At 40.1% G+C, this 26,389-nt stretch overlaps 1 protein-coding gene across 2 annotated transcripts in view; it reads right to left on the bottom strand.

Annotated features, from left to right (window-relative positions):
* LOC139695776 (unc-112-related protein-like) overlaps positions 1 to 26,389 on the bottom strand; it is a 141,092-nt gene that overhangs the window by 6,322 nt on the left and 108,381 nt on the right. The window contains exons 3-10 of one of the 2 annotated variants that reach the window (XM_071594560.1): positions 13,645 to 13,878; positions 11,964 to 12,313; positions 11,388 to 11,629; positions 7,558 to 7,768; positions 4,508 to 4,716; positions 1,560 to 1,797; positions 1,057 to 1,269; positions 550 to 585 (exon numbers count right to left, since the gene is read on the bottom strand). In XM_071594560.1, the coding sequence (XP_071450661.1) occupies positions 550 to 585; positions 1,057 to 1,269; positions 1,560 to 1,797; positions 4,508 to 4,716; positions 7,558 to 7,768; positions 11,388 to 11,629; positions 11,964 to 12,313; positions 13,645 to 13,878 (1,733 nt within the window). The remainder of the gene's footprint in view (positions 1 to 549; positions 586 to 1,056; positions 1,270 to 1,559; positions 1,798 to 4,507; positions 4,717 to 7,557; positions 7,769 to 11,387; positions 11,630 to 11,963; positions 12,314 to 13,644; positions 13,879 to 26,389) is intronic. The other variant, XM_071594561.1, reaches the window with a different exon arrangement.

Raw genomic sequence — 26,389 nt, 5'->3', positions numbered from 1 at the left:
AGAAGATGAAATAAGTGCATAGCAACGAATGGAGAGTACTTTGAAGGGGACAAAATTGATGTAGACTAAATTTTGCTAAATAAAGATTTTATGATATCAGTTGACGTATTTATTGGGCAGACCTCCAGCAAAATCAGGGAGCTTGGATATGACTATTTGTGATAATTTATTTTTATAGAACAGTAAGTAACAAAGTTTCAAAAAAAATTTAGGATATTAATTCTTTGTAATTCTCATTCAAAAGTTCTAAAAATAAATAATATTTCCTTGGTGGAAAAACAGGTAGGCATTTGTACAATATGCACAGAATAAGACAGGAAAGACACCATGCCCATCTAACGTATGCTCTTGTCCTAAACTACGATAGAGCACACAGAATACTATGGATACACACATTGAACATAGAAAACTCGGGGCACATTTGCAGAATATTCCTGCATGCAAAACATCAAATAGAGTGGTAATAATGCAGGAAAAATTGGTGCAGACATCGCTGATATCTAGTGCTGTTCTAAGGGAAAGAAAAACAGCAGGAGAAATATTAGTTACCAATTCTTTATCTGCAGGACAGCATCCTCTACAATTCTGTAAGAAAAATATCAACATTTCAGCTAAAACAAGAGTAGATTATATAAATAAGGGTGTAATATGCCAAGAGATACATAAAAACTACCATTCTGGAAAAAATTTGCATATTTAGATGATTATAACTAAGGTATTAATGAAAAATAAGCCAAGCAGATAATTATACCAAAAGGGAAATGTTAGTTTCCCAATTGAAAGCATTATTTTACTGGGTAAGTTGGAAAAATGTTTTTAATGAAAAAATTCAAGTTTTCCTCACCAATGCCTGTATAATTATGTACTCAAACATATAATACATATGATTCTTAAGAAAAATTACTTCTAAAAAAGTTTATATGGAAGAATATACTGGTTACTAAGCTCAATATTAAACCAATTTATTATCTATTTATGGCTATCAAAGAGTTAATAGCATTCTCTGAAAACTTCAACACTGAATAGCATTCTCGAATACTCTCAAGTTCCTCTTACCTTTCCCTTAAGCTTTCTGAGGAACCTTGGAGCAATGTAATCCTCTGGGTTGATGTCGAGAGAGCTAGGACTAATGGCAGGAGTGGGTGCCGGGCGCTGCATTTGCAAGAATGCCATGATTGATTTCACTTCGGCTTCGTACGAACTGTCTGCCAGGGAACGCCCTTTGGCTCCTAATCGACAGGCAGCCATCCACTTGGCATACTGATCCTCCTTTAAGAGTGACAGAGAGAGAGAGCGCAGAAACATAAGATTAATGACCGAGTTTGAAGTAGGAGCTAATGGCAATAAAATATGAATTCTTGCACCTCAACATTCAATATGATTTAAATATTTAAATAGATCATTAGTAAACACCTCTTCCAGGACTAAAGAATAATTACAAAGTTTTATAAACATGATTGATTGGTAATTATAATCATTCAAACAACAGAAAAAATTTTCTTCTAAATTTACTAATATCAATCAATATGTTTTGGCAATACCACTCCAAAGCTACGTACTGAATCACATCTGATCCACATTTCTGACATTCCTTCTGAGCTTGGTACTTCTAACTTGATTCCAAACTTCCGACTGGCCAGGTTCACTTCCGGTGTGACTTCACAACCCCTGAGATTAATGGTATGAGCAGCGGAGGCACCCTTCATCGCATCCTCCTTTGTCTTATACAGATTCAGGTGAAGATCACGACAAGTAAACCAGAACCTCTTGAAAGCCTTGAGTGTGAATCTCTTGGGCCTAAAATGATAAAATTCATGATTATTTCCAGTGGAATACTATACACACTAAAGCTTAAGCACACTGAGAGATGAAGAGATTATTATACTGATGACCAATAGAGGAGTTTAATTCAAAAACAAATTATTTCAAACACTTCCATAATAAGAGGTGTTTGCATACCCAGCTGTTGTTCAGAAAATTGAATAATTACAAACATGCTTCATGTCAAATGCATTTATTTATGGGTGCCCCTCACTGTTTTTGTTTAAAACTCAAGTTTCACGATATTTGGTTGCACAGCCACTCAGTTTAAAATAAAGGCATTCGCTTAAAAAATTAGGAGGGCATCACTCAAAAAGATTTGCTGTGCTGCCATTGCCGCAGCTCACAAAGAAAAGAGAAAGCAATAAAGAACAACAGCACTTTTTAAACTCAAATTGTACAGAAGTATTAAGTTGAAATTAAAAGAAGAGCAGAAGTATAATTTCAAGAATAAACTTGCACAAAGAAAACTTTTAGTTGAGCCGTAGAATGAGGAGGTGGGTGAGATACATTATCCTAACACATTCAATGATGTTCCATGGACAAATGAGTATTTAAGGTGATTGATAGATCAAATTCAAACTTCTTTAAAGTAGCATTTTAAATTAAAAGTAGCTTCCATTCTTGATTTCAGTTCCAAAATATCTGGAGGATGGGCAGGTAAGCAGCAATCCATAATTAAAACAGCAAATAAAAATTTAATTCGTTTGAATGAAAATACTTTGTAACTTCCACACAATTTTTATTCGTACTACTGGTTTCAACGCTTCGGCATCATCATCAGGTACCTGAAGCGTTGAAACCGGTAGTACAAATAAAAATTGTGTGGAAGTTATAAAGTATTTTCATTTAAACGAACATGAACCTCCACAAAGTTCAGCCCGAGACCATAGAATTCAAAAATTTAATTACTTCTGAAGAATTACCATAATATGAGAAAATTCATGCCCCTTCAGAGTTTTGCATATGATCTCTATGATTTTTTTAAAGTTCAAAACTAAAAGACGATTCTCAAATTTTAGATACACACATGTATTCCATAATAAATTTTAGTCCCATATTAACACCAATCTTAAAGCATCTGCTTCTATCTCCTTTTGTCTTCTTCAGATGTTTATTTTAAAAGAGATGAAAGGCTGAGGCATTGCATTTATTGCAAACCCACCCACAACGATATCTAATTCAATGGTAGCATCCACCACCATCCTGTCATCATTGATACACAGGGCCAAATCTATAGCCAACAAGGAGAGCTTGCCAGGCAAAATTAAACACCCAAGGAAGACGTTTCTCCAGAACAGATACACTGAGCAGTAGATCTCCCAGGCCCTAAAAAGGTCCTTGGACGAACATGGAAGGTGAATAAAAGAGATGGACGAAAAATCTGTCGCCACTGCCTGCCTGCCATTCCTCTCTACTTGATTCGGAAAAATCTCTCGAGCACTATGAAGATTCAACATTGTCACGATTCATCTACCAACAGCCAAAATTAGGCACCAGCTGGCCAACATGAAGGATCAATTGGCCTCAAGACTTGACATCAGTGAAATGGGCCACACGATTGAAACCTGAATGAAAGAACTTAAAAGGTGCCTAAGATTGGGACAGTTAAAAAAATCAGCAATCGCTGAATACAGCATTAGCCGAGATCACGTCATCCAATGGGACGAGGCCAAAATACCACGCTGTTCATGAGGCTTTTAGAATCTGTTGGACAAAGAGGCTGTTGAGGTCTGCCTCCAAAAGAATTACAACAGGGAATCAAGTTTTCGATTATGCAACAACTGGAGACTTATTCTGAAATGCATAGCAGAAATCAGGCAAAATACTCCACCAATCAGGAGATGCCAAGGTTGATGTTGGTCTACCCACCAATAAGAGGACAACTTATCCCAAGACAAACATATACGAGGGCGATTTCAAAAGTAAGGTCTCCTGTTTTTTTTCATGAAAAATCAAATTTATTCTCAACTTGGTGTACATCGTGGGAAAGGCTGAGCATTTGGCTATTTTTCTACTTCGTCGTCGTCAGTTGGCTTCACAACGCGGCAGGAGAAAGGTACGACGCCGGTATTAAAAAGCTGCTTGCAAGGATGGAAAAAGTGATTGATCGTCAATGTAGAAAAATAGTTAAATGCTCAACCTTTCCAACAATGCACGCAAAGTTGAGAACAAATTTTTTTTTCAAGACAAAAAATAGGAGACCTTACTTTTTGAATCGCCCTCGTACATCAGACAAAATTGATGAAACGGCATTCAGAAGTCCTGAAGACAATGACAGAGTCGGTTTTCGTAATGCCATCAATGAAGACCCTAATCCAGTGGAAGACCCGAGAGGACTTCACTCAACAGATATACTGGGCAAGCCCTTGAGAGGCTTTTAGTATTAGCTAGTAGCTGTGCAACTTTATTTTTGGACATTTGAATACCAATTATTAAAAAGATGAACTAGTAACTTAATTACAAGCCTCTTCAAAGCAATAATTTCAATTCAACTGGAGGAATCAAGATGATTTTGCAAAGAGACTGCCAAATGTCAAGTCCAAAATTCAAAACACAATATCTCTACTTAAACACGTGCTAATTTAATTTGCATTAACATCAGGTTTCAATGAACTTTGGGGAATGAGTCATGGTTTGGGTACCTAATATGAATATGAGCATATTAAAATGTCTAGGTACTTACTTCAAAAAGCGCAGGTAATCATATAGCTCTGGAACTTGCATTATATCCCCAGGCTCTCCTAATGAAGTCGTAATGTGGGACCCTTCAAGTGTAACCTGCAAATCTGTGAGTGCAGCATCAATTTCATCATCATCATCGCCTATTCCTGAGGAGCCTGATTCATCCAGGGGCATCGGTTGTGGAACTCCAGCTTGCAGTGTCACTTGAACCTGTGATATTTAAGAAGAGATAATTAAATCACTTTCCAGTTTTCAGAAGCAGTAACTGTTGTAGCAGGTTGGTTATGTACCTTACTCAAACCATTATGCCAAAGAACCAAAGTAACAGGTTGGATAACATTATGCATATCATGCAAAGTGCTTGAAATAGTAGCTATACATAGGTGAAAACATTAGAGCACCAATTACCCAAAAGTGATGAGGGGAATCTGTCTGCGGGGTCATGAAGGCCTTATTTCTAAGGGCACAATCATGTTTTACATGTCTCACTATTGAATTTGCATTGGATCTTTTTTTGTAATTTCCTTTATTTAATCATCTATTGCATTAACTCTTCCAAAAAGTTTAGGCTAAAATCATTGCTAGTTAATCAAGTGTGGGTACCTCTCCTCATTTCAATGCAAAAAAGTTAACATTGACAGTTTATGTGCAAATATTATCAGTCAAAAAGTTCATGATGATTCATTTTCCTTAACTTTTAACAAATCAAGTAGGTGTTAAGTTTTTAAAGTAAACCATTTGCTCATTAAGCAAATGTAGAGATCCCCGTTGAAAAAAGCAGCCTCACTGATGTGGAATTACAATATATGCCCAAACATAAGCAAACCCTGAATATAACATGCCCCCCTACCCCCAAAAAAACAACCTTCATATTTTGGCAACAAGTTATTTTTGAACACTCTGTGTTTAAACATTCCAGACATGCATGACCTACCTAAAATACATAATACATGGCATTTTACAAGGATAACATGAGAAATAGTGGTCATTACTGGAATAAAGGCGTTTTTTTTACCTAACCATTTAACTTTCCATACTTTCATTGTAATTATACAAAAATGCTGGAGTCTAAAAATGATATCTCAATTTGTTTTCAATATCACTGCAATTGATAGTCCCATGCTTCAGAAAATACTTCAACCAGCCTCCGAACTCACTTTCTCCTGAGGGATTAATGTTTTTAAAAAGAATTCGAAAGGAGAAGGTTTAAGGCTAGGAAGTGAAGACGATGCTCTGAAGCTTCCACTTGCCACCTTGATTTTAATTTGGCAGCACCATCCCATTCCTTTAAAAACACGCCTTAGGGTAGCCTTGCGTACATAAAACAATGAATGGCATTGCTTTGTGCCATACTCTCATTTCCCATCACGGCAATTACAGATCTACATTTTTTCCTAAGCTAAGGGTCGGCTCTCTTGGCTCAAACAATCGCATCATAATGGCTCTGCTCTTTCCAAACCCCCATATAAGTCTCCATTTTTATGTTACTGGAATTGAAACCTTTGAGCACACTATTCCATCACTGGATTATATGTCTGTTTAATTAACACACCTAATTTTTAAGAGAACTTTGGAGTTGGATTGAAATATTTAAACAACAGTAATGAAAATAAAATTGAGACTCCTTTTAAAATACATGAAAAATACAAGCTTTTAATATAAATACTTGCAATGCTAACTTTTACTTTTTACGAAGCAATGAATGACCCTACAATTGAGAGAACTTTTTCTGAGGCTTGAATTGAAAATGAATGTTGAATATTTTCATTAATGATATTGGCAAAAAGCATTGCCTTATATTACGGGGGATCAAGATGGTGCAGTGGCCAGGGTACTGGCTTCCCACCCAGATGGCCCCAGTTCGAGTCCTGGAGACAGCACATCTTCATAACATCCACCAGATGTATAACATCCATCAGATGGGATGTTAAACTGTGCGACCCCTTGGTGTCTTTTGAAAAGAGAACGCTAATGCAGACACTGGGTTTCTCTCTATCCTCCCTCCTTTCCCATCCATCCCTGATGGTGCAAATGACCTAAGCTGTCAGTCACCTCCCATAAATCTACTACTTATATTTGGGCAAATATGGTATATTCCAGATGAAGTAGAGTTATCACAGATACACGCACTAAGTAAGCACAGGTTCGCTGCACAATAATCTTCAGATACTCTCCACCAGTGCCTGCTACCACTCTCCCATAAGCCGAGGGAACACAATAGACCCTCCAGGAGATGAAACAGCATTGTCCAATTGAGATCGCCTTGCCGAATCCCCAGCAGTCCTGGCCACTACTCTTCCCTCCCGCCTCCCAAAAGCCAACTAATCAACGTCACCACCTTCCCTTACACCCAGTCATTTGGCACGGCTAAAATAAGCACTTCACACGTGGTCCTTTTTGTATGCAGTAAAGAAGTTTATTTTATTAAAACACCCTCCAAGAAGTTGAGGAGTGATTTATGTCAACCAGGAAATGTAACCATTAAATATAATTGAGCTGCACACCCAAATTATTGAAAAAAAAATTCAGTTTTGCATTATTAACTGCCTAATTTTAAGCTTCAGCAGAACAAGTGAAAACTACAATATAAAAGAAAAGGTGAAAACTACAACATAATAGAAAGAAAAGAGAAATTCATTTCAATTTTGACATTTTAACAGAGAAAGCTGAGAGCGCCCATCTGTAAACAGAAATAACGAAGTTACCTTTCAACATGGCTAAAACCTCACAAACAGCCATAAACATTTGAAAAAATGCTAAATTTTTTTATTCATAAATACAGGAGGTATAGAATGAAATGACATTAAATATGATTAACTTTAGTGATAACACAAGTACAGAATGCACAGAAGAGTGAACAGAAGAATATATATGCATATTATATTTATTATTTAACACATATAAACCACTACAAATATTTTTCAAATAAAGTTAACATTAAAGAGCCTGACAAAATGATGATGAGCAAGGTAAAGCATGTAAGCTAATTAAAAATTATATATGACTTAAGTGGGGGTGAGGGGGGGAGGGGCACAAGTAAAAGTGACAAACCTGGAGGGCAGCAAACATGAGCATCTCCTCTTCGGTGCAATCGATTTCTTCGTTCAAGAGCTGCCACTTTGCCTGCTCGTAGATCTGGTTGATCCTCACAGCATCGTACTTGGGGTTGAGGTCATAGAAGCAGAAGAACTTGAAGCGAAGGCAGAGCGTATCAAATTCCCTTACGCCTTGCTCCATGATTGACAGAGACGAGTCCAACCAGCTGCAGGGGAAATTTTTAGGAGGACTAATTAAAACACAATCTTTTATCTTATAATTATTAAAATTAATTAGAACTTTTCTTTCAGTCAGATTTTCACTCATGAAAACCATGCCTACGAGTTGATAAGTGAACACTACTACTGTGGCCATCAGGGAGCAATAAAAAAACCACAAACACGGCAATCAACCCAAAAGTACATTAGGTAGGCGATGGTATAGTTCACCCAGGACTAAGCCCAACAGCGTGTGGAATTCACACATCATGGTAGGAGGGCCAGTTCCTTTCCATGTGCCGATTATGGTTTCCCACGAAGATCTAGTACCCAAAAAAACATAAAGCTTGGGTGGAGCTGCAGGTGCCCAGGAATCGAACCCGGGCCCTCCGGTCAGTAGTTCAACCGCTTAGAGTCCAATCCCTGGACTACCGAGACCACAGAGAGCATGTGGTCATCAGGGAGAAAACAATATGGGACTGAATACTTTGATTGAGAACAGATTTGATCACAAATTAAAACAACTATAAAATCAATTTCTGTCCTCGACTTCTAGATTTTTGTCATTTACATTAAAATATGAAAACATTTGCATGAAGCAAATAACTGGGTGATTAGATACTAGATATGCACTCAAAACACATCAGTTTAGACTTGTATTTGATCATCTTATTAACTTCCACTATGATAATTAATAACTGCCTCACCCTGGTGCCCAGATTATTACAAGGGTAGTTATTTCCTTGATGGCTGACCCCAGGCATTGGTTGGGGAAATATGAACAGTGAGAGGAAAGCATTTCCGCCATCAAACAAAATTGAATCTTGAATTAAATCTTTCCATTAAAAAGTTTACTTTCTGATGAGTTCAAAAAGCAGATTGCATACTCAAATTGCTCAAATGTTCCTTTTTTTCAACTTAACCTCCATCCTTTAAGAAAGATCAAATTAAGATTTCGAAACCTTTTCAAAATATTTTTGTCATGCTGCCATTGCTTTGGTCAATAAAAATAAACAGTAAAACAAAATAAGATTAATTCAATGGCTTGAGGCTCTACTTTGTGAAAATTGATGATCACTGAATAATTCTGAATGGCTTATTAAATTCTTCAGCATCAAATATTGTGATCTGGCCAATCCCTTACTTTGAGAAAAGGGTATTTCATCCCATTTCTACTGTAAATTATTCAAATGGCTTATTACTACTCACATAATGCATTGTCACAACCAGTAATAATATGCATTCATTTTTATTGTTTCTCATAGGATTCTTTTTTAATCAAGCTAGTGGGAGGTGAAGTCACAGAGATGATGTAGTCGGGCATATTTAGGGTCAATATTAACATTTTTCCTCCCATGCAGCTAAATGGTTTTTAACTTACAGCAAACTCTTGATTATTCGTGAGTAACGAATGATGCATGATGTAACACAGATAATTGAAAAAAAACAGAAAACCAAAATAGGCGGAAAATGTGGTCATGAGTAGCAGTAGTTTAAAGCAGACCGACAGTTGAGGTCATTTTTGACATTAGGGATGGACAGGGAAGGGTGGAGAGAAATCCTGCATCGGCACTATTAACTACTATTAACAAACAAACGCCAAGGGGTCCATAGCATAACTCATTTTCCCACTCACTCAATGACTTAAGCTCCCATCCGACAGACAGCATGCTCACTCAAAGTGTTCTCCACAAAGCCCCAATTTGGTCCACCTCAGCCCCAACTAATCTTAAATCCCTCAATTGCATCTCTCACTTATTAGCCAAAATAGTCAAACACTGAGTCCCACATTTCTGCAATATGTCTTGAAAATGCTGTTCTGTATTCTTTATCCATTTCTAACCCCCAAAACCACAGACTTAAAACTGATTTTAAACTCCTCCACAACACCCTAAACTCGACTATTGATTGCCCTGAACTGCTCTCTCTCTTCAACTTTAGGATACCAACTCAATCCACCCACTCCCTACTCCATCTCTGCCTATTCCTAGAATATCTCTCACCAAGCGCTCACCTTTATTTCGTCTCTCCTCCCTTATTAATTCACTCCCTCATGCTGAAAATCCTTTTTATTTACCACGCAACAATTTCATCACCTAAGCTTTATCCCACCTTTCAACAAATTAAATATTTCCCCTGTCCATACTGAGTTCTCATCGTTTATTGTTATGCTGATATTGTATTTTGTCATCTTTCATGTTTTTATCATATTTTGCACTTTAAATTGGCCCAAATGTTGTATGTGAATAATTTTTTAAAATAAATAAATAAATAGACATTGGGATACCACTGAAAATTATCTGCTGCCTCAAGGATTTGAACCTGGGCCCTCTGGGTGGGCAGCCAGCACGTTAGCTACCGCACCATCCTGATCATCAAGTGGTCATGACACAAATGGATACACATATGGAAACTCTCCTCTTTCATTCCTGGTGATTAATTCCAGTCTTCTTAGAAATCCAAAGCACAATTTATCCATTTTTCCAGCCACTTTTATAAGGGTGGGATTATTATAGTTTCAAAAGAGCACAGAATCGTCTGATCAAGTGGAAAGAGTAGAATATATTTTTCCTCAGAAAGCCAACCTAATCACAAAGCCTAGGAAAAAACAAATGACTGGCAAAAGACGAATATTAACTAAGGACCACTGATGCACGGATTCATATTCATCATATGACATAAAAACCATAAACACAGTAATCAACCTGAATGTCAGTTTGGTAGGTGACGGTAGAGCTCACCCAGTACTAAGCCCGATGGCACGTGAAATTCACACATCAGGGTAGGGGGGCCAGTTCTTTTCCCTGTGCGGGTTATGGTTTCCCAGGAAGATCTGATACCCAAAAAATCACTTTAGCTTGGGTGGAGCTGCAGGTGCTCTGAGTGCCTTGCCCAGGAATCAAACCCGGGTCCCTCCAGTCAGTAGTCCAACGCTCTACCCCCTGGACTACCGCGACCCACCAAATGCTATACTGATTGTAATAATGCAGTGTAGATAGTTGATGACTAACTTGTTACATATTAAGTGAAACTATACTATATATATTTCTCAAAAATTTCTGCCTCAAAAAGGAGAATATGGAATTCTCACAGTTAATGAATGAAACAGGAAACAAAGATGGGAAAGAATGGATAAAATAAAAATGTTTATTTTAAAACATTAATCACTATTGACAACTTTCGATTTCATAAAATTATAAAAAAAACTTTTAAGGAAGCAGAGGTATTTCAGGGAAAGTTTTTAAAAAGTACATCAAAGTTTCAAAAGCATTTAACTATCATTACGATTATACTTGTATTGTTATTAAATTTTTGAAATGCTGGGAAAAGAATAGCAGAGATAATCGACACATGGATAATTGACAGTTAACTGCACCTCCAACCTCCACATTCCCTAGGAATATTGGCACTCTGCCCAACATTCTGATTAGCTTTAATAGGCAATGCCTGCCTGGAAATGATTTCACATTAAAAATATTTTGGTGACCATCTGTGATTGGCCAGGGATACCCCCTCACTAACGTGACTTTTTTTGCTTAACAAATAACCAGGGTAACTTAGACTGAGTAAGTTATTAGAGACTGTGGAATACATTTCAGCAGCAGAGAATAAGAAGGCACAACTTACGCAACGTTGAGTCGTGCCCTCTCCACCAGTGTCTTGGGCCTGAGGAGACGTGCCCTTGCCTCAGGGCTTGGCGTTGCGGGACTGTACGCAAGGGAGGAGGCAGAGGACTCAAAGAAACTGCCGCCACCATTCGGGGTCCCATCGAGGACCAAACTGGGTGGAGAAATTGCACTGCCGTAAAGGGGCGAGCCAACTGATCCATTGGCATCACCTCCATGCGGAGTCCTTCTCCATGTCCCGCTCTGCACAACGAAGAAAAGGAAATAACATTATGAACTAAGCTCCCCAGTTCCTCCTCCTCACTACATGGTAAGGCAATAAAAGGGTCAAAGTTATAAGCAACGAATATAAGGAAAATATCATTTAGGACTACTTTCCTTAACTTCATCATGAGCTTATTAATATGGTAGGCCAATAGAAGGGTAGAAAAATATTAATAAGGTATGTACCATTAAATAAGGAAAACACATAGCCATATTACAATTTCAATGATGTACACAGTACATGTCCTCAAGAGGGAGGAAAACAATGGAGCTAGAATGACAGCACTGAGATAAGCTATCTCAAAGCACTCACAGGTGTGGTGCTCCCTGGCCCGCCATGGTTTGAGTGATTTGGGGAGGTCGTGTGCGCATTGTCTGATGATGTCCGAGGATGTGACCCTGACACTGGAGCGCACAGGAACGGGGATGCTGGGCTTCGATCAAGGCTGTTGTTGGAGCCTCCCATGTCATCTCCTTCGTGCTTGTGCCCATTGTTGCTCGTCGCTGGGATGAATGTGTTCGTGTCGGGCGAAGGGTGTGCCGGACTCCTTCCCGGTGTGCCATTCTCCATGCCACGCTTCTTGGGCATGTCCTTGTAATTATATTTGAGGTGGTTTTGCTCGAGCGGTTTGCAGAGTGACAGTTCTTCTGGATGTCTGATGCCTTCACAGGAAAATACAACAACACTCACTCAATTATTAATGCAATTATGTGCAAAAACATTAAATAATATCAAAAGGTTTTTAATGAAAGTAGTTTTAATGTGTTACTTTTAAGGTTTCAACCCAGGGAGCAATTACAGATTACACTTGAAATTTAAATTTTATGGAGAAATGTGCATATCCACCTTTCCTTGTGTTTACAAATACCAAATTAAACAATAGGAAACAAAATATTTTATAACATGGACTTTTACAAAGTATCTATCAACTCAACACTTGGCATAAATTTATCAAAAGCCAATGAGAATCACAAAGTGTATCTGATATTTTACTCCTATTATTTTACTTTGGCTTAGATGATTGAATGTGTTGAGTAATTTAGTCGTTGATCAAAGAATATCATATCCAAAACCATCTAAGGATCTAAGCCAGCATTGTTTGAATTTTGGGACCAAATTTTCTTTTTTGAATTGGGCAGCACATTAAAAGTATATGACTCACCACTCACCCTGAATGCGAAACCTCATATAATAAATTAATTTTTTTTAAAGAATAAGTCACCACCATATTACATAAATATAATATAATCATAATACAGAGTGCGGCAACATACCTTCCTTTTTTTCAAATGCAAAATGCTTTCAAAAAAAAGGAAGTTATGTTGCCTCACCCCGCATAATGAAAGGGAAAAACATTTATCATCTAGATAAAAAAGAGAAAAGGAGAATAAGCCAAAGAGAGACGTGAGCTCAAGAATTTGTTGTTAGAACATTAAAGCATATTGCTATTCCGCCAATAGGCTGACATTCTACGGGGCTAATAGAACAAGAGGAGTTCCACCCCCATTATTATCCAGCTCTTCAAGTTAAAAACCATTGTTCATGCTGCCATTAGTATTAATTACAAATATATTAAGTTCAACACCCAAATGTCTCAGAACTCAATTCTAAATAACACAAGAAGTTTTCAAGGTACCCCTCCATTATTTTAAAAATATATCGCATAGCATGGAATTAGCCCTGCAGTGCGTTTTGATCAAAAGGTTTGACTGAAATAATGAATGAAACAGTTTCTGGCGTCACTTGGTGGAAATTCTTCTTAAATTTAAAATACTTCGCCTTTCCACATAAACCACTTTTATTACTACCTAGGTTTCATTATGGTATATACCTGATGATGTTATACCATAACGAAACCTAGGTAGTAATAAAAGTGGTTTATGTGGAAAGGCGAAGTATTTTAAATTTAATTTCAATATGAAATAATGAAGCTTTCAAATGAGGGGACACAATCAACAATGACGTGGATGATTAAAATGGAAGGCTTCCTTACCAAGGTCTTTGCAAATGTTGATAACAGCACTTATTGTGTCGACAGAGTAATTAACGCGGCAGTCAAGGTAGCGAAGATCGGGGAGTTGAACACGCAGGGTCTTGTGCATCGGGGTGAAGTGAAGAAGGGCATCTGCTTGAACGCCGTACTGATCCAATGTCGAGCGAGTCCGACTGAGCCACATGTTCCGTGCAGGCCACCATAGTGCATGGTCCGACCAATCTATTGCAATGTCTGCAAGGAGAGGAAAATTATGTTTAGTTCCATTATTTAAAACAACACATGAAGAAATATAAATTATGATGAAATACTCTGGGACAAAATGAATTCTAAAATGTCGGTTGCAACAGACAAAATTTAGGGAAGGTATTTTTTTGCAGTGACAGTATGACAGTTTGAAAAATACATAGAGTTACAATTATTTTTAGATAGTTAACTTAAACTTAAATGCTAGGGTATCTTAAAACAATGCGGTCATTTGAAGTTATTTGGAGAACAACATATCACATACAATTTGTCTTGTTCATTGGTTGAGAGTTCAGCATTTTAAAATATCAAAAATAATATATTATCAGCATCCCAATTAATAATTTTGAAAGCTGCAATGAGAGTTGACAGGTGGGCTCAATGCTAATTATTCATTATATAGGACATAATTAACAATTAGTAACAGCAGTGTTAACTGTGCTATGACATGTTATCAACATGCACAACGTTTGGTGATGTGATTGTGGACACTCCAAATTTAAAAACACATGGCTTCAGAGTGTAAATACCACTTCATCGCATGCCAAATTTTCAGATGTTGACAACATACTCACACAGTCAAAGTAAAAAAAATAATAGAGGGATTTCATGGAAATTGTCGTGGGAATTATATGTGGCCCCAAAATATGAAAAATTCTATAAACAATACCACCAATAACTGATACTGATATAATCAATTATTAGTGACTCACAGTCCATACATTTATAACATGATGGGAGAGACCAAGTGCTATTTCAGATGTGAATACACTCAATATATTTCAGACTGGAATGCCAATACAATTAAGTAAATCAACAAGAACAAAACAAATTTATAGACATCCCTAGGCTTATAACAGACGTGTTACATAATTATTGGTGGGAAGGTATTAGCAATGGTATCAAACAAACTTTTATTATTTTCTTAAGCAAATGTTACATTCGTTTATTAATAATTCAAATGACGTAGAGAACTATCTGCTCCTTCGAGACCAAAACTGATCCTATGGAAACTCGACTCATGCAAACAATTATTCATATGCATAAAACTCGCATATACTGTGTGAGAAATGTCGATGCGGCGTGATTGCAATAAGTAAGAGTAAATGCGACTGGCGGAAATGCAATGATGCCTTTTAAGTTTCGCTGTAGATACCGCACGTCTTGCTAGATTCAATTCTCATCGCAATGACACGCTGTGTGGGGATCAACCAACCTCGACACGAGTCGTGGAAGGTACACTTCCACATCCTTGCCGAATTTCCACCGATCGTGGGGCGTAATTATTTGGACAAAACCTGTCCGCTCTCTCTCTCTCACACACCCTTTTCAGGCTCCCACATCCCCATGGCGGAAGAGGGGGAGGGGGGGATTTAAAAAAAATTAACTACGCGGAGATCTCTCCGCACCAACAACGCCTTTGCCGACTTCACGATTCTGTCCGCGCCTTAAAAAAATGATAAATCCCACGCGACGGCCGCGCGTAAAACTCGACCACTTGAACCCGCTCAACCTCTCTCCCGTTCCTTCCCCTTCGTCCGCACGGGAAACAGATTGCTCCTGCCCACATCCCCCGAGAATGGGGTGTCGGCCTCTCTCCATCGACTCCCACCGCCGAGGGAAGGAAGGGAAAGACACCCAAGTTTGGCGGTGCCCACGCGAGCGGGTGCCGGGGGCGTCGTTGGGCCCTGTCGTGCACACTTTGGCATTCACGTTCCATTCCGCAAATCTGCTGAGGTGAAAGAGCAGGACAATTCCATGGTTGCCCGAGGAATAGTTTCTATTTTCCTTTGATTTCCTTTACCCTGCTACGCGTGAATGCTGGAAATCCAGCGGTGCTGTCTATAGCATACACAAACACCAATAAAAAATTTAACTTTCAAAGGAAAAGGTAGCGTCATCCGATAAAAGTTCACCAGTCTCTCGCGGGAAAATATAATATGATTTCAAGAAAACAAACGCTATCAAAGTTAACTATGTGGATTTGTTCTCAACTTTAATGAATAGCAAATGCAATATCCTAAACATTATTTTCACGACACTGCTTCGAGTTCTTGAGGATTATTTCCTATACTCAATGGTTCAGAACTGAAAAAGTTTATTATTCCATAATTTTTACCTTAAATTGGACACTTAAATGGTACAAGAGACGTAGAATGACGAAAGCGTCTCGAAGAAGAGGCGGAGGGGATAACGCCGGCAGAGTCAGGTAAAAATTCAATAAGGAAACACGAGCGGACCTTTAAGGTTGCTTGGCAGCATTTCCCGACAGAAACTTACAACACAGAGCATTTTCTCTTTCACGCATATTTTTTTTAGCAATTTACTATCGAACCTGCCCAGGATCTAACGCTTACTTATATGGATTAACATGAAGCAACCGCCTCGATTAAATCCACTTAGTAGTAATGAAGCATCAAGTTGGATAACGAGTTTCATCCAGAACATGATCGTATGTTCACGCTCTCGCCTTCATTTCCTTCCTGCATGGGCTAGCAGGGACATACGACTTGCGGCATTTAGTGCTCGACAAAATATTATACCCTTCTTAGAATGTTGACCCGGCTAGAACTCTAAATTAAATCAGGACGGCAACTCTTTTCCAATATTCCCATTCCCCACTTTTCACGACCTCCTCCTCCTGGTCCATCCCGATTACTCTCCCGAGTGCTTGCAATCCGTACGAGTACATTTCCTTACCTGGAACATCCCTCGTCACCTCGCACGAGAGACATTGACATCACTGAAGTCAGGAGCCGAGATTCCCTATTTTTTCCGCGAATTCCGAAGAAGAAATTGAGCAATCCAAGTTTTCCCCGCCTGAGTGGCGGCCATCCGGAATAATATTATTTCCTCCGGCAATCTTTCACCATGACATCACAATCACGAACCGTAACTCCATCATACGAGAAACTGCATTTGAAATGAGTACATTTTGAAAATAATAAATGCAACACTAAGCACACAGGTTTTTTTAACGTCTGAAAATCTGAGTAATCACTGGGAAACATCCCTTCGTACATTCCATGCTAACTCTATATCGTACGATCAACCACTTTCAAACTATCCTAAAAAACTGTCTTCTCAAGGAATTAATCAATTGATCTGACGTAATGGAGCTTATTTTTGATGGCACGCGCCGTTGGTTTATTTTTTTTAATGCTCGCGGGCTTGGCTCCACAAACATAAAAAAATGTCGCGCAGCTGTCCCTTCGGCAGCTGGAGGGAAGCGACGCTTGGTTTCACCTGAAGGCGTTGGAGGCTGGACCGAAACATCCGTACCCCCATCCCCCTCTCCTGCGATTTTCTCGCTATCTCATTCACGTGGAGAGGTCTCCAAGGTCGCCACCCTTGCGCAACGCCCAGAAACTGCGGGGGAGGAGGAGAAGGGGGGCGGAGGAGGGGTGGAATTGGTGGGAGGGGAAGGGCGCGGACAAGGGGGGAGGGAAACTCGGCAAACTCGGGGTGGGCGACCGAACGACCGCCCACTCCCTCTCCAATCATTCCGAAAACACATCCGTCCTTTTTTCTTCATAAATACGAAAAACCACGACTCCCTGCGGATTTTTGATGTTCGGCTGCCTTATCTAGAGGAATACACATTTGAGTAATGAATGGAGTGCCAAAACATGCAGTCAAGGGGAAGAAGAAAAAATGCCCTTTGGGGTCAAGGTTATTCAAACAATCCCACACTCCCATTCTCTCGATTGGAGAGCTCTTGAGAAAGTGTCGACGCTCATGTTCTAAATCAAAATATAAGCGAATCGTTTTCTCTGCCCATTTATGTCAAACGCGCCATCGCCTCTGGGTGTTGTCCTCGGTGGGCGGCACTGCCCGCTTCGGCAAGAGCAGATGTCAAGAGCCGGAGTGCGAACATTCGCCGCGAAAGTTCACTTGAATCAAACACAACATGAATTCTGTGATTTGCCGATTTGTCGAGGTTCGTGCCGGCTCTGTTTACCGCTAAATAAGACAGCTGAAGGCTGATGAACGTGAGAAATGCCCGCTGAGGGTGCAGCACTTGAGACGACTCTGGATGCGAGAGGAGAGAGTTAGAAAAGCGAAAAACCACAAAAGAGTGACCGACAAAATCCAGGGAATCAAAAGTAAGTAAATTGATTGAAATGGTAAGAAATCAAGCGCGGAGCACTTCCTCCATTTTCTAATTTCTCACACATTCATTGGTTGATTAGTTCATTACATTTTCTTTTGCAACTAACCCCCCCCTCTTTGGTCCAATCACAACTTCACTTCCCTCGCTACGTCTCGACGCGGGTCGCTTCGCTATTGTTTCACGTTTTATTTTCATTACTAATGCCATTTTCCAATCGGCAGGCACGCTTACTGTCCCGCCGAACAGATCAGGAGATCTAAATCTACATAATATCCCGCAAGCCGCCGCAAGGCCGCGTGTGGCGGGGGGTGTTAGGTCACCACCCGTGAAAGGGAGCAAAAAACCAACACATACATGCCAACCCATACCCACAGTGGCGCATACATTCGTGCAAAAATTCTTTCATTTTACACGCATGCAAATGCATATACTATCATCTAACAAATAACTGCACCTTAGGATGCAGTGCAAAATGTAGCCAATAACGTGCAAGCTATAATTTAAAAAAAAAGCAAGAAATCGAAATACCACCACCACATGAGATTGCCCGCAACAACGACGTTTCGCTCAATGGCCTGCCGCATTTGCACTCGCCACTGTGACTTCCCCGAAGTCATCTTCGCCTTAAATAAGGTTGTTTGCCCGACTCATTCGGAGACGTCTGCGAACCATGCGACGCATTAAATGGCTTTAGGCACGCCTCTGCCCCTCTCAGGGCAACATGATTTCCATCCCCAAGCGGCCAGCATTTTTCTTAACTCTATTAACACCGGGCGTCAAACGACATCGCACACATCTCCTACAGGGGGACACACCTATGGATTCTTGTTTATGGTCACGAGGAGAGGAAGTGGTCGAAGATATATGGCAACAGAGATATGGAGAGAGTATTAGCTTAAGTAAATATTTCAGACCGGTCCTATTATACGGATCCGAATGTTGGGCCATCAAAGAATATTGGGCTCAAACCATGCATGCTGACGAAATGAAAACACCGAGACGGAACTGCGGTGTAAGCAGAAGGAATAGAACCACAAAAGAACGTATATGAGTAAGCTGCACCATAAAATTGATGCGAATGGAATGCATTGCTTGTATCAGTGAAGCGGCGTATGCAAACATCTGCGAATAAGAGAATGCGTAGTTATTCATTAGTTTCTGTTGTCCTTGTTTTTAGCGTTTGTAGAAAATGGAAATTGACGAAATCACGGAGCGACGAATCAACATCAAGTGTTTGGTGAAGTGCGGTAAAAGTTATCAAGAAATTACTGAAATGTTGACAGCTGATAATACTCATCGAAGTGAAGAAAACATCAGTTTTCAAGTGGATTAAGCGGAGATTAAGGATGGCCGACAAGAAGCCACGGATGATGCAAGGCCGGGACGACATTCAACCACCTGTGTTGACGACAACATTGATCGTGTGCGGTTCCTTATGCTAACCGTAAATGCTTAGTTCCACCTTACAGTTCTCAAGTGTTTGAGAGATCGCGTGCGTCGTGTGCGACCAAATTTGGCTCAAGGCGATGGATGGATCCTTCTCCATGACAATGCACCCACACAGTCAGCATTGATTGTTCGCCAGTTTCTGGCAAAAAATTCAATCACCATCTTCCTCCTTATTCGCCAGATCTCGCCCACTGCGATTTTTTTCCTATTCCCAAAATGCAAAAATGTGATTAGGGGACATCACTGGGAAGATGTGGACACAATAAAGCAAGAAACGACGAGAAAACTAAAAAGCCTAACTGCCGAGGACTTCCAAGGGTGCTTTAAACAGTGGAAAAGAAGATGGAATAAGTGCATAGCAACGAATGGAGAGTACTTTGAAGGGGACAAAATCGATGTGTACTAAATTTTGCTCAATAAAGTTTTTATGGCCTCAGTTCGCGTATTTATTGGACAGACCTCGTAAATCTAATGGGCAGAAAGAAGTGAGAGGTGCTGACCAAAGAGAAGGTGGGATGATTCGGAGTGGTGACCGGAGTGGTGCGGGAGGATATGCGCAAGGTCGGACGAGATTGAGGAGACGGACGAGAAATGTCGACTCCTACGAGGGATACTGGCTAAGCGAACGAATCCCCACATCGCCGGCGATATGGCGATAATATTGCGTCGGGGAGATATTTTTGTTCGATTCTATCCAAGGTAAATGACGAGCCTTCGGGTCAACTAAAGCGTGCCAAAATCAAAGGGTGCCCCTGAAAAGTGCTTGCGACATTCAAAATTGACTAAGTCTAACTAAGAAATCGGTAAGAGGTTTTGCATCTCCATAACACATTGGGGAAAAGGTTATCCAGCAAAGAGCGCGGGTGATAGCAAAGTGTTGAAAGAATTATATTTGCGACTTCATAGCGATGTTCTGTCTTTCGAGGATGATACTTTTTCCTCGCTTTCCCCATTTGCTCTGAACTATCTTCCCTTGGTTTATTTTCCCTCGCGGACATCCAGGAAATGAAAAAATGTACTTAACGGCTAGTCATATTATTTGTTTACCAAGGTTCAACATCACTTTTCCGCCGTTCGCCCAGCCCTCGGAAAGTGGTTAAAGAACGAACGTGGTTACGAACATTCAACGGTCAAAACATTTGAATTTGTAACAAGAGAACTCCCCATATCCATGGATGAATAATATTCTGAAAAATTTCCTACACATCTTCAGTCGAACATGAACATATGCGTGAAAGAAGACACAATCAACGATGGAAACTGGATCGAAACGTTTGTAATTATTCAAACAAAACCACAGAAAAATTTTCCAGTATACAACCCACTGCACATCACGGAAGTAAGACCGTAGTCATTTAAGCTTCCCGCTTAAAAGTTTATCATCAGATTTTCACAGATAAAAATTCGAGAATTGAGGAAAAAAATTCCAAGACTACGAATCACTACGTGTTTTTATTTAACGACCCATCACTGCGAAATGAATAGGCATAATATACATTTTAGCACTAATTAACAGAGTCTTTTAATTTTAAAATATGTCACATAAACCTAATAACTCCGACAAATTCCAAGAAACTGCGGTAGATGCCGCAACAGTAACTTTTAACGAGGTCATCCGCTAATATCCATTTCAATGCAACAATTTCAAAGTGTAAAAATCGTTCGCAGGGATTCAAACCCAGATTCCTCAATTTCCGGTCGAGTGCTTTAGCCAGTTAAGCTATCAAGGCGTCCTCTTAAACTCAGAAGTTTCGGGGCTTAAAAGGGACAAGATATCATCATAATCATCGTCGAAGTCGCACAATCATGTCATCAGAATCATGTCGCCGTAATCATGTCGTCGTAATAATGACATCGTAATAATGACGTCGTAATCATATTGTTCCTTTAGAGTCCCCATAATTTCAGAATTTAAGAGGGCGCCTCGATAGCTTAACTGGCTAAAGCACTCGGCCGGACATCGAGGGATCCGGGTTCGGATCCCAGTCAAGGCGAATGATATTTACATTCTGAAATTGTTGCACTACTGACTCCCTACTAGTCAGCATAACTGATAGATGCAATCGATGGCCAAACACGACATTTTCTAGCATTGGAATTGAATCGAAAATCATTTAAACTGTTCCTGTTCAGATTTTCTTCGTCATAAATGAGAAATTGGAGACAATTTATGGACACGTCGAAGAAAATTTTCTGGACAGTTGTAAATTGGAATACGAGCGCTGGAATGACTCAGGAAGTGACCACACTAATAATCACGGCGGGAGTTTTATGAAGTTTATTTTTAAGCGCTGTTTTAGAGTGCTTTAATCACTTTATAAGAGCGCAATGCCACCTGTTTAAAATATTAATTCATGGTGTCCCATCCCATCGTCTCATTCGGTGAACGCATATGAAGGGCACGCGACTACGACATATAGGACGCAAATTTTGGACACGCTTCGTGAACACAAAGCGCAATCACTGTATTCACTTAAATGGATCCCATCACAGCGACGGGAACTTGACTTTCCACCATCAAATAACAGACCATTGTAATTGATTTCGAAACAGCAACGACGTACGCATCAACTTCGGTCTCGTTCGGGGTGGAGGCGTACGATGTCTTCCCCTTTCTAAGACTGCCTCACACAGAAGGCCCCTTTGTGCATGCCGTGCGGCTTGAACCTATTTTCGTACCGTTTCCTTCAAACAATATTTTGAACCCCGATTAAAACGTTTCTTCGAAAGATTAAGCCAACTGCACACACGATAATGACAAATAAGTGTTTCCGCATGTATGTATATGATGTGGTAATATTTGTTTTTGAATGCGCATATTTGCTCTGGAAGTTAACATTAGTCGACGTGTACTCGATACCTTCCAATCGTACACATTCGTGGCGTCTCCGAGGACAACAGATAGACAATTTCAAAATAATACTACAACAGTTGAGGCCTTTAGATGCTAAAAGGAGGAAGAGGAACAAAAAAATTTCGTGAAAATAAGCAAAACGAGAGGGCCTGTTCCTTCGGTTACAACAGACTAAATATGGAGGTATACAAAATAATAATTTTTTATCAAATTTACTTGTTTAGGTTCTTACCATTGTTTCCCGCGTTTTTTATTTTGACAATTATTACTGTAATATTAATCAAACATGACTTTTTAAACTTAAAAAGGGATAAAAATGCGTACGTGAATAAACGCGCGTAAAAATAGCCATCAGTGAAATCCTCCCCCAATCCCTTTCACTAAATTCTTGACCCTGTCAGCTGTTTACTTCGTGTGAGGAGGGGGCAGGTGTAAATAGTGAAAATGTATTAGTTCTTTATTCAAATAAAATTATTTCACAGGATGATGATGTGCTTGACAGCATTTTTTTGTCTGAGGCGCAGGTATTCGCGCTCTCCAAATGCTTCCGAATCGATTCACACTGTGTTTGCATGAGTATTGGATGAAGGGATTTTTGCATGAGTGTGTGCGCTGCTGTGGGTGTTATTTTCCGTGTTGTTTTTTTTGCATGTGGTATTTTTCTTTTCTACGGTTGGTGACCTAACACCCCCCGCCACACGCCCTTGCGGCGGCTTGCGGGGTATTATGTAGATGTAGATGTAGATATATATATACCTGTATATATATATATATGTATATATATATATATATATATATATATATATATATATATATATATATTTGTAGAAACCATTTATTCTTCGGCTCGTGCGATGAATGAATGTGAAAAACAGGTGATGAACTAATATTCCTAGAATACCTGCCTAAATAGGATCAATTCGAAAACATGTTGGGCACACGGAAAACCGTTTAAAAATTCCTTGACGATCCTGTCTGCCTGAAAGAACACACACGAATATATCCGAAGATAATGACCGTGGCTAATTTGCCATGCCAAAAAATTAATTATCAAAACTAACAATACTGAAGTTTAGTTAGGCAGTGGTCTCACGGCGGACAGGAGTTTGATCAGCCGCCGCCTCTGGCGGTCGGACATCAAACATCAACTATCGAAATGTCAACTTCGGCGCCAATGCCAAGGTCCTCCCTCCCATAAAGTTAGAAGACGCATCCAATGCTCAAGGAGAAGGAGAAAACGGCGCCATCACAGTCACAAATGAATCTTCGCGAAAAACATTTGTTAAAGGAAAATCACTTTTGTAGAGAAAAACTCCAAAAACTAGTCTAGCCCAGTTAGAATTCTGCAACATTGCAATATATATTTTACGTTGCACCAGGCAGTTAACAAATATATCTATTTTGCATATCGGCCGCTATAGCGCTATTATCCGGTATGAGAAAAATTTTCCATTTTTCCAGTCGCTAAAACTTGTTATAACTACTCGTTCATTTTCGGGTCCCTGCCATCGCAAGAGGAAAACTAAAGAGATAACTTAAATAAATCCTAAATAGTTGCCGGGGTCGCCTACTCCTGGATAACGGGCGTGGGTCACGTGACAATGGTATGCCGAAATGAATAGCGTGCAGCGTAGAGGAGCTAGATTTGTAAAACGTTGTTACGATAAACTGAGTAGCGAATCCTAAACATTAGAGCAGCTAAGCTGGGAATCACTCAATAGAGCGGAGGTTAAATTACAAATTTCAGTCAATTGCATTAATTGGAAGGATGAATGTAGTAATGTTGAAAATGTATTATTACCCCCATTCGTACTACGGTAGGAGAGACCATGTCAATAAAATTTGAGAGATTGTGTAGAACTGATAGATTTAAGATGTTATTTTTTCCACGAACGATAGGGGATCATAATAACATTGTTCGACCGCGGTAGGGTCATGTTCGGGTTAAAATTAGTCTGGTGTGTATTCACACCCTGCCACACACCCTAGCGGTGGCACACTTCTACCTTCCTCAAACCTACGCTCCCGCCATAGTCTCGCTTTATTGCCCTTTCCCAGATTTCGAGCCCAGCCCACCAATTGGTCAAGTTCCCACTTCGACTAAGGCCGCGACGGGTGCATCCGACCATAAGTAATTCAAACTCGATTATTTATCGCGGAGGCTTTCGCCCTCCTCGAGGGTCGGGGACACGCCGGTTTAACGGCCTCAACGGAAATGCACGCAACCAAAACAACCAAAGGTCCGCGTAATTGCCGCCTCCAATCCCACCTCTCGTATCATTACGGGCCGTTACATGACCCGATTTATTCCTCCATGTACTAATCCCGCCTTGAGACAATGTCAAGACGAGATGCCACTTGTTAGTGCACTACTTCCTCGGCATTTCCCAAAGACCCGTAGCACCCGTCTTATGAGCTCGTCATAAGAAGCTAAGAATTATTGTGTTTACCTTATCGATTTTATTTTCTTTGACTTAAATTCCATCGTGAATGTGTGCACGAGTGAACAATGAGCGCCGTGGCAGGGAAGGATTAAATGGGAAGCCGGGTGAACGCGAGTGGAAATATTCAGAAGAAAAATTAAGTAGTAGTAGTTTAAGGGGAGGCGACCGACAGCTGAGGTCGTTAGCGCCATTAGGGATGGATGGGAAAGGAGGAAGGGTGGAGAGAAACCCGGCGTTGGCATTAGCTACTATTGTCGAAAGGCGCCAAGGGGTCCGAAGTTTAACGTCCCATTCGACGGACGTCGTACTCACGAGTGCTCTCCCCAAAGCACCTCAAGTAGGGATCGGGATACCACTGAAAAATATCTTCGCCTCCGGGATATTTTGACCCCGGACCCTCTCGGTGGGAAGCCTGTACGTTAGCCACCGCACCATTCCAATCCATGATAAATTAACGGGTAAGCATTACGTGCGAGGCACATCTCCGATTCTTACGCTTGGATTTTTCTGGACTACTTAGAAGCACACGTGTGTGCCGTGCGGAGAATACATTCGAAAATAGCACGCCCTGCGTCCGATTGATTCCGCACGGCGCGCTTATTCGGGATCACTCAATGTCTCGCTTCACAGTTCCCCGATCCCTTATACAGATATATCCCTGTACGTATTGATTCATTACTTCCGTGATGTTATTTGCCTCTCTGTTAACGCTTTCATTTTATCAATTATTGATAAGTCGTCAAACAAGCCTTAAAATTAATTATTACCCTTAGTTTAAATTTATCTTAAGGAGAAAAACGTATATTTCATCATGGTAACACTTATGTATTACACGTGGATACGTACACTACGTTTCAATTAATATATTGCCTTAAATTGATCGTTTCCATTGCCCCACATCACGCCTCATTGGTTCTCAATTAAGTGCTCAGCTCAAGTGCTAATCATCTCCACCTGCGCACATACGTACTTTCCATTTCCAATACTTATGCCTCAACTTCTAAGACATTCTTTTCAATGTCCTGAATGCTATTAGTTAATTATTTCGCTGGCCACGCCACTTAATGACATGGACGTCGCGAGATCTTTCTATAAATAAAATAATTCAACCTAAGTCGATCCCGACTCAACCCGAGTCAAATTCGAATGGCGAAATTGCTCCAATAAATTGCCATTACAGGAGGGGAGGGTAAAAACATTAATTCGTCTGGACTTAAAGAAAATACCCAACCTTACTGTCACCAAATCTTACGACTGCAAAATAAATCTACTCAATAATTTACTCATGCATCGTAAAACCGAAGCCCATAAGTTTTCAATACACGGAATGTGCATCCGAGGAGGCATCTACGCGTGTTATGGACATCATGTAGACAGGGAGGGTGCTTAGAAGGCGAATGCAAATGTTCGCGGCGCTGCTGAACTATTACAGCCCGGGGGCTGATTTTGACCCAGTAGCTCCCACCTCATAAGGCGCGTAGGCTCTCATTGGAAATCCAGCCGAGGATAATAGCTCGAGCACATCTGCTGGCAATGCACAGCTCTAGGACTAATCATACCATGCCCGAGCCACCAAAATAAAACTGAGAATTTTTTCTACGACAAAAAACAGGACAGAGTCAAAGAGCATGGCGTAGG

Source organism: Hetaerina americana, unplaced genomic scaffold, assembly GCF_022747635.1.
Source record: "Hetaerina americana unplaced genomic scaffold, ioHetAmer1.1.p SCAF_63, whole genome shotgun sequence".
NCBI classification, from domain to species: Eukaryota; Metazoa; Arthropoda; class Insecta; order Odonata; family Calopterygidae; genus Hetaerina; species Hetaerina americana.
This window is presented reverse-complemented; position numbering and strand designations above follow the sequence as displayed.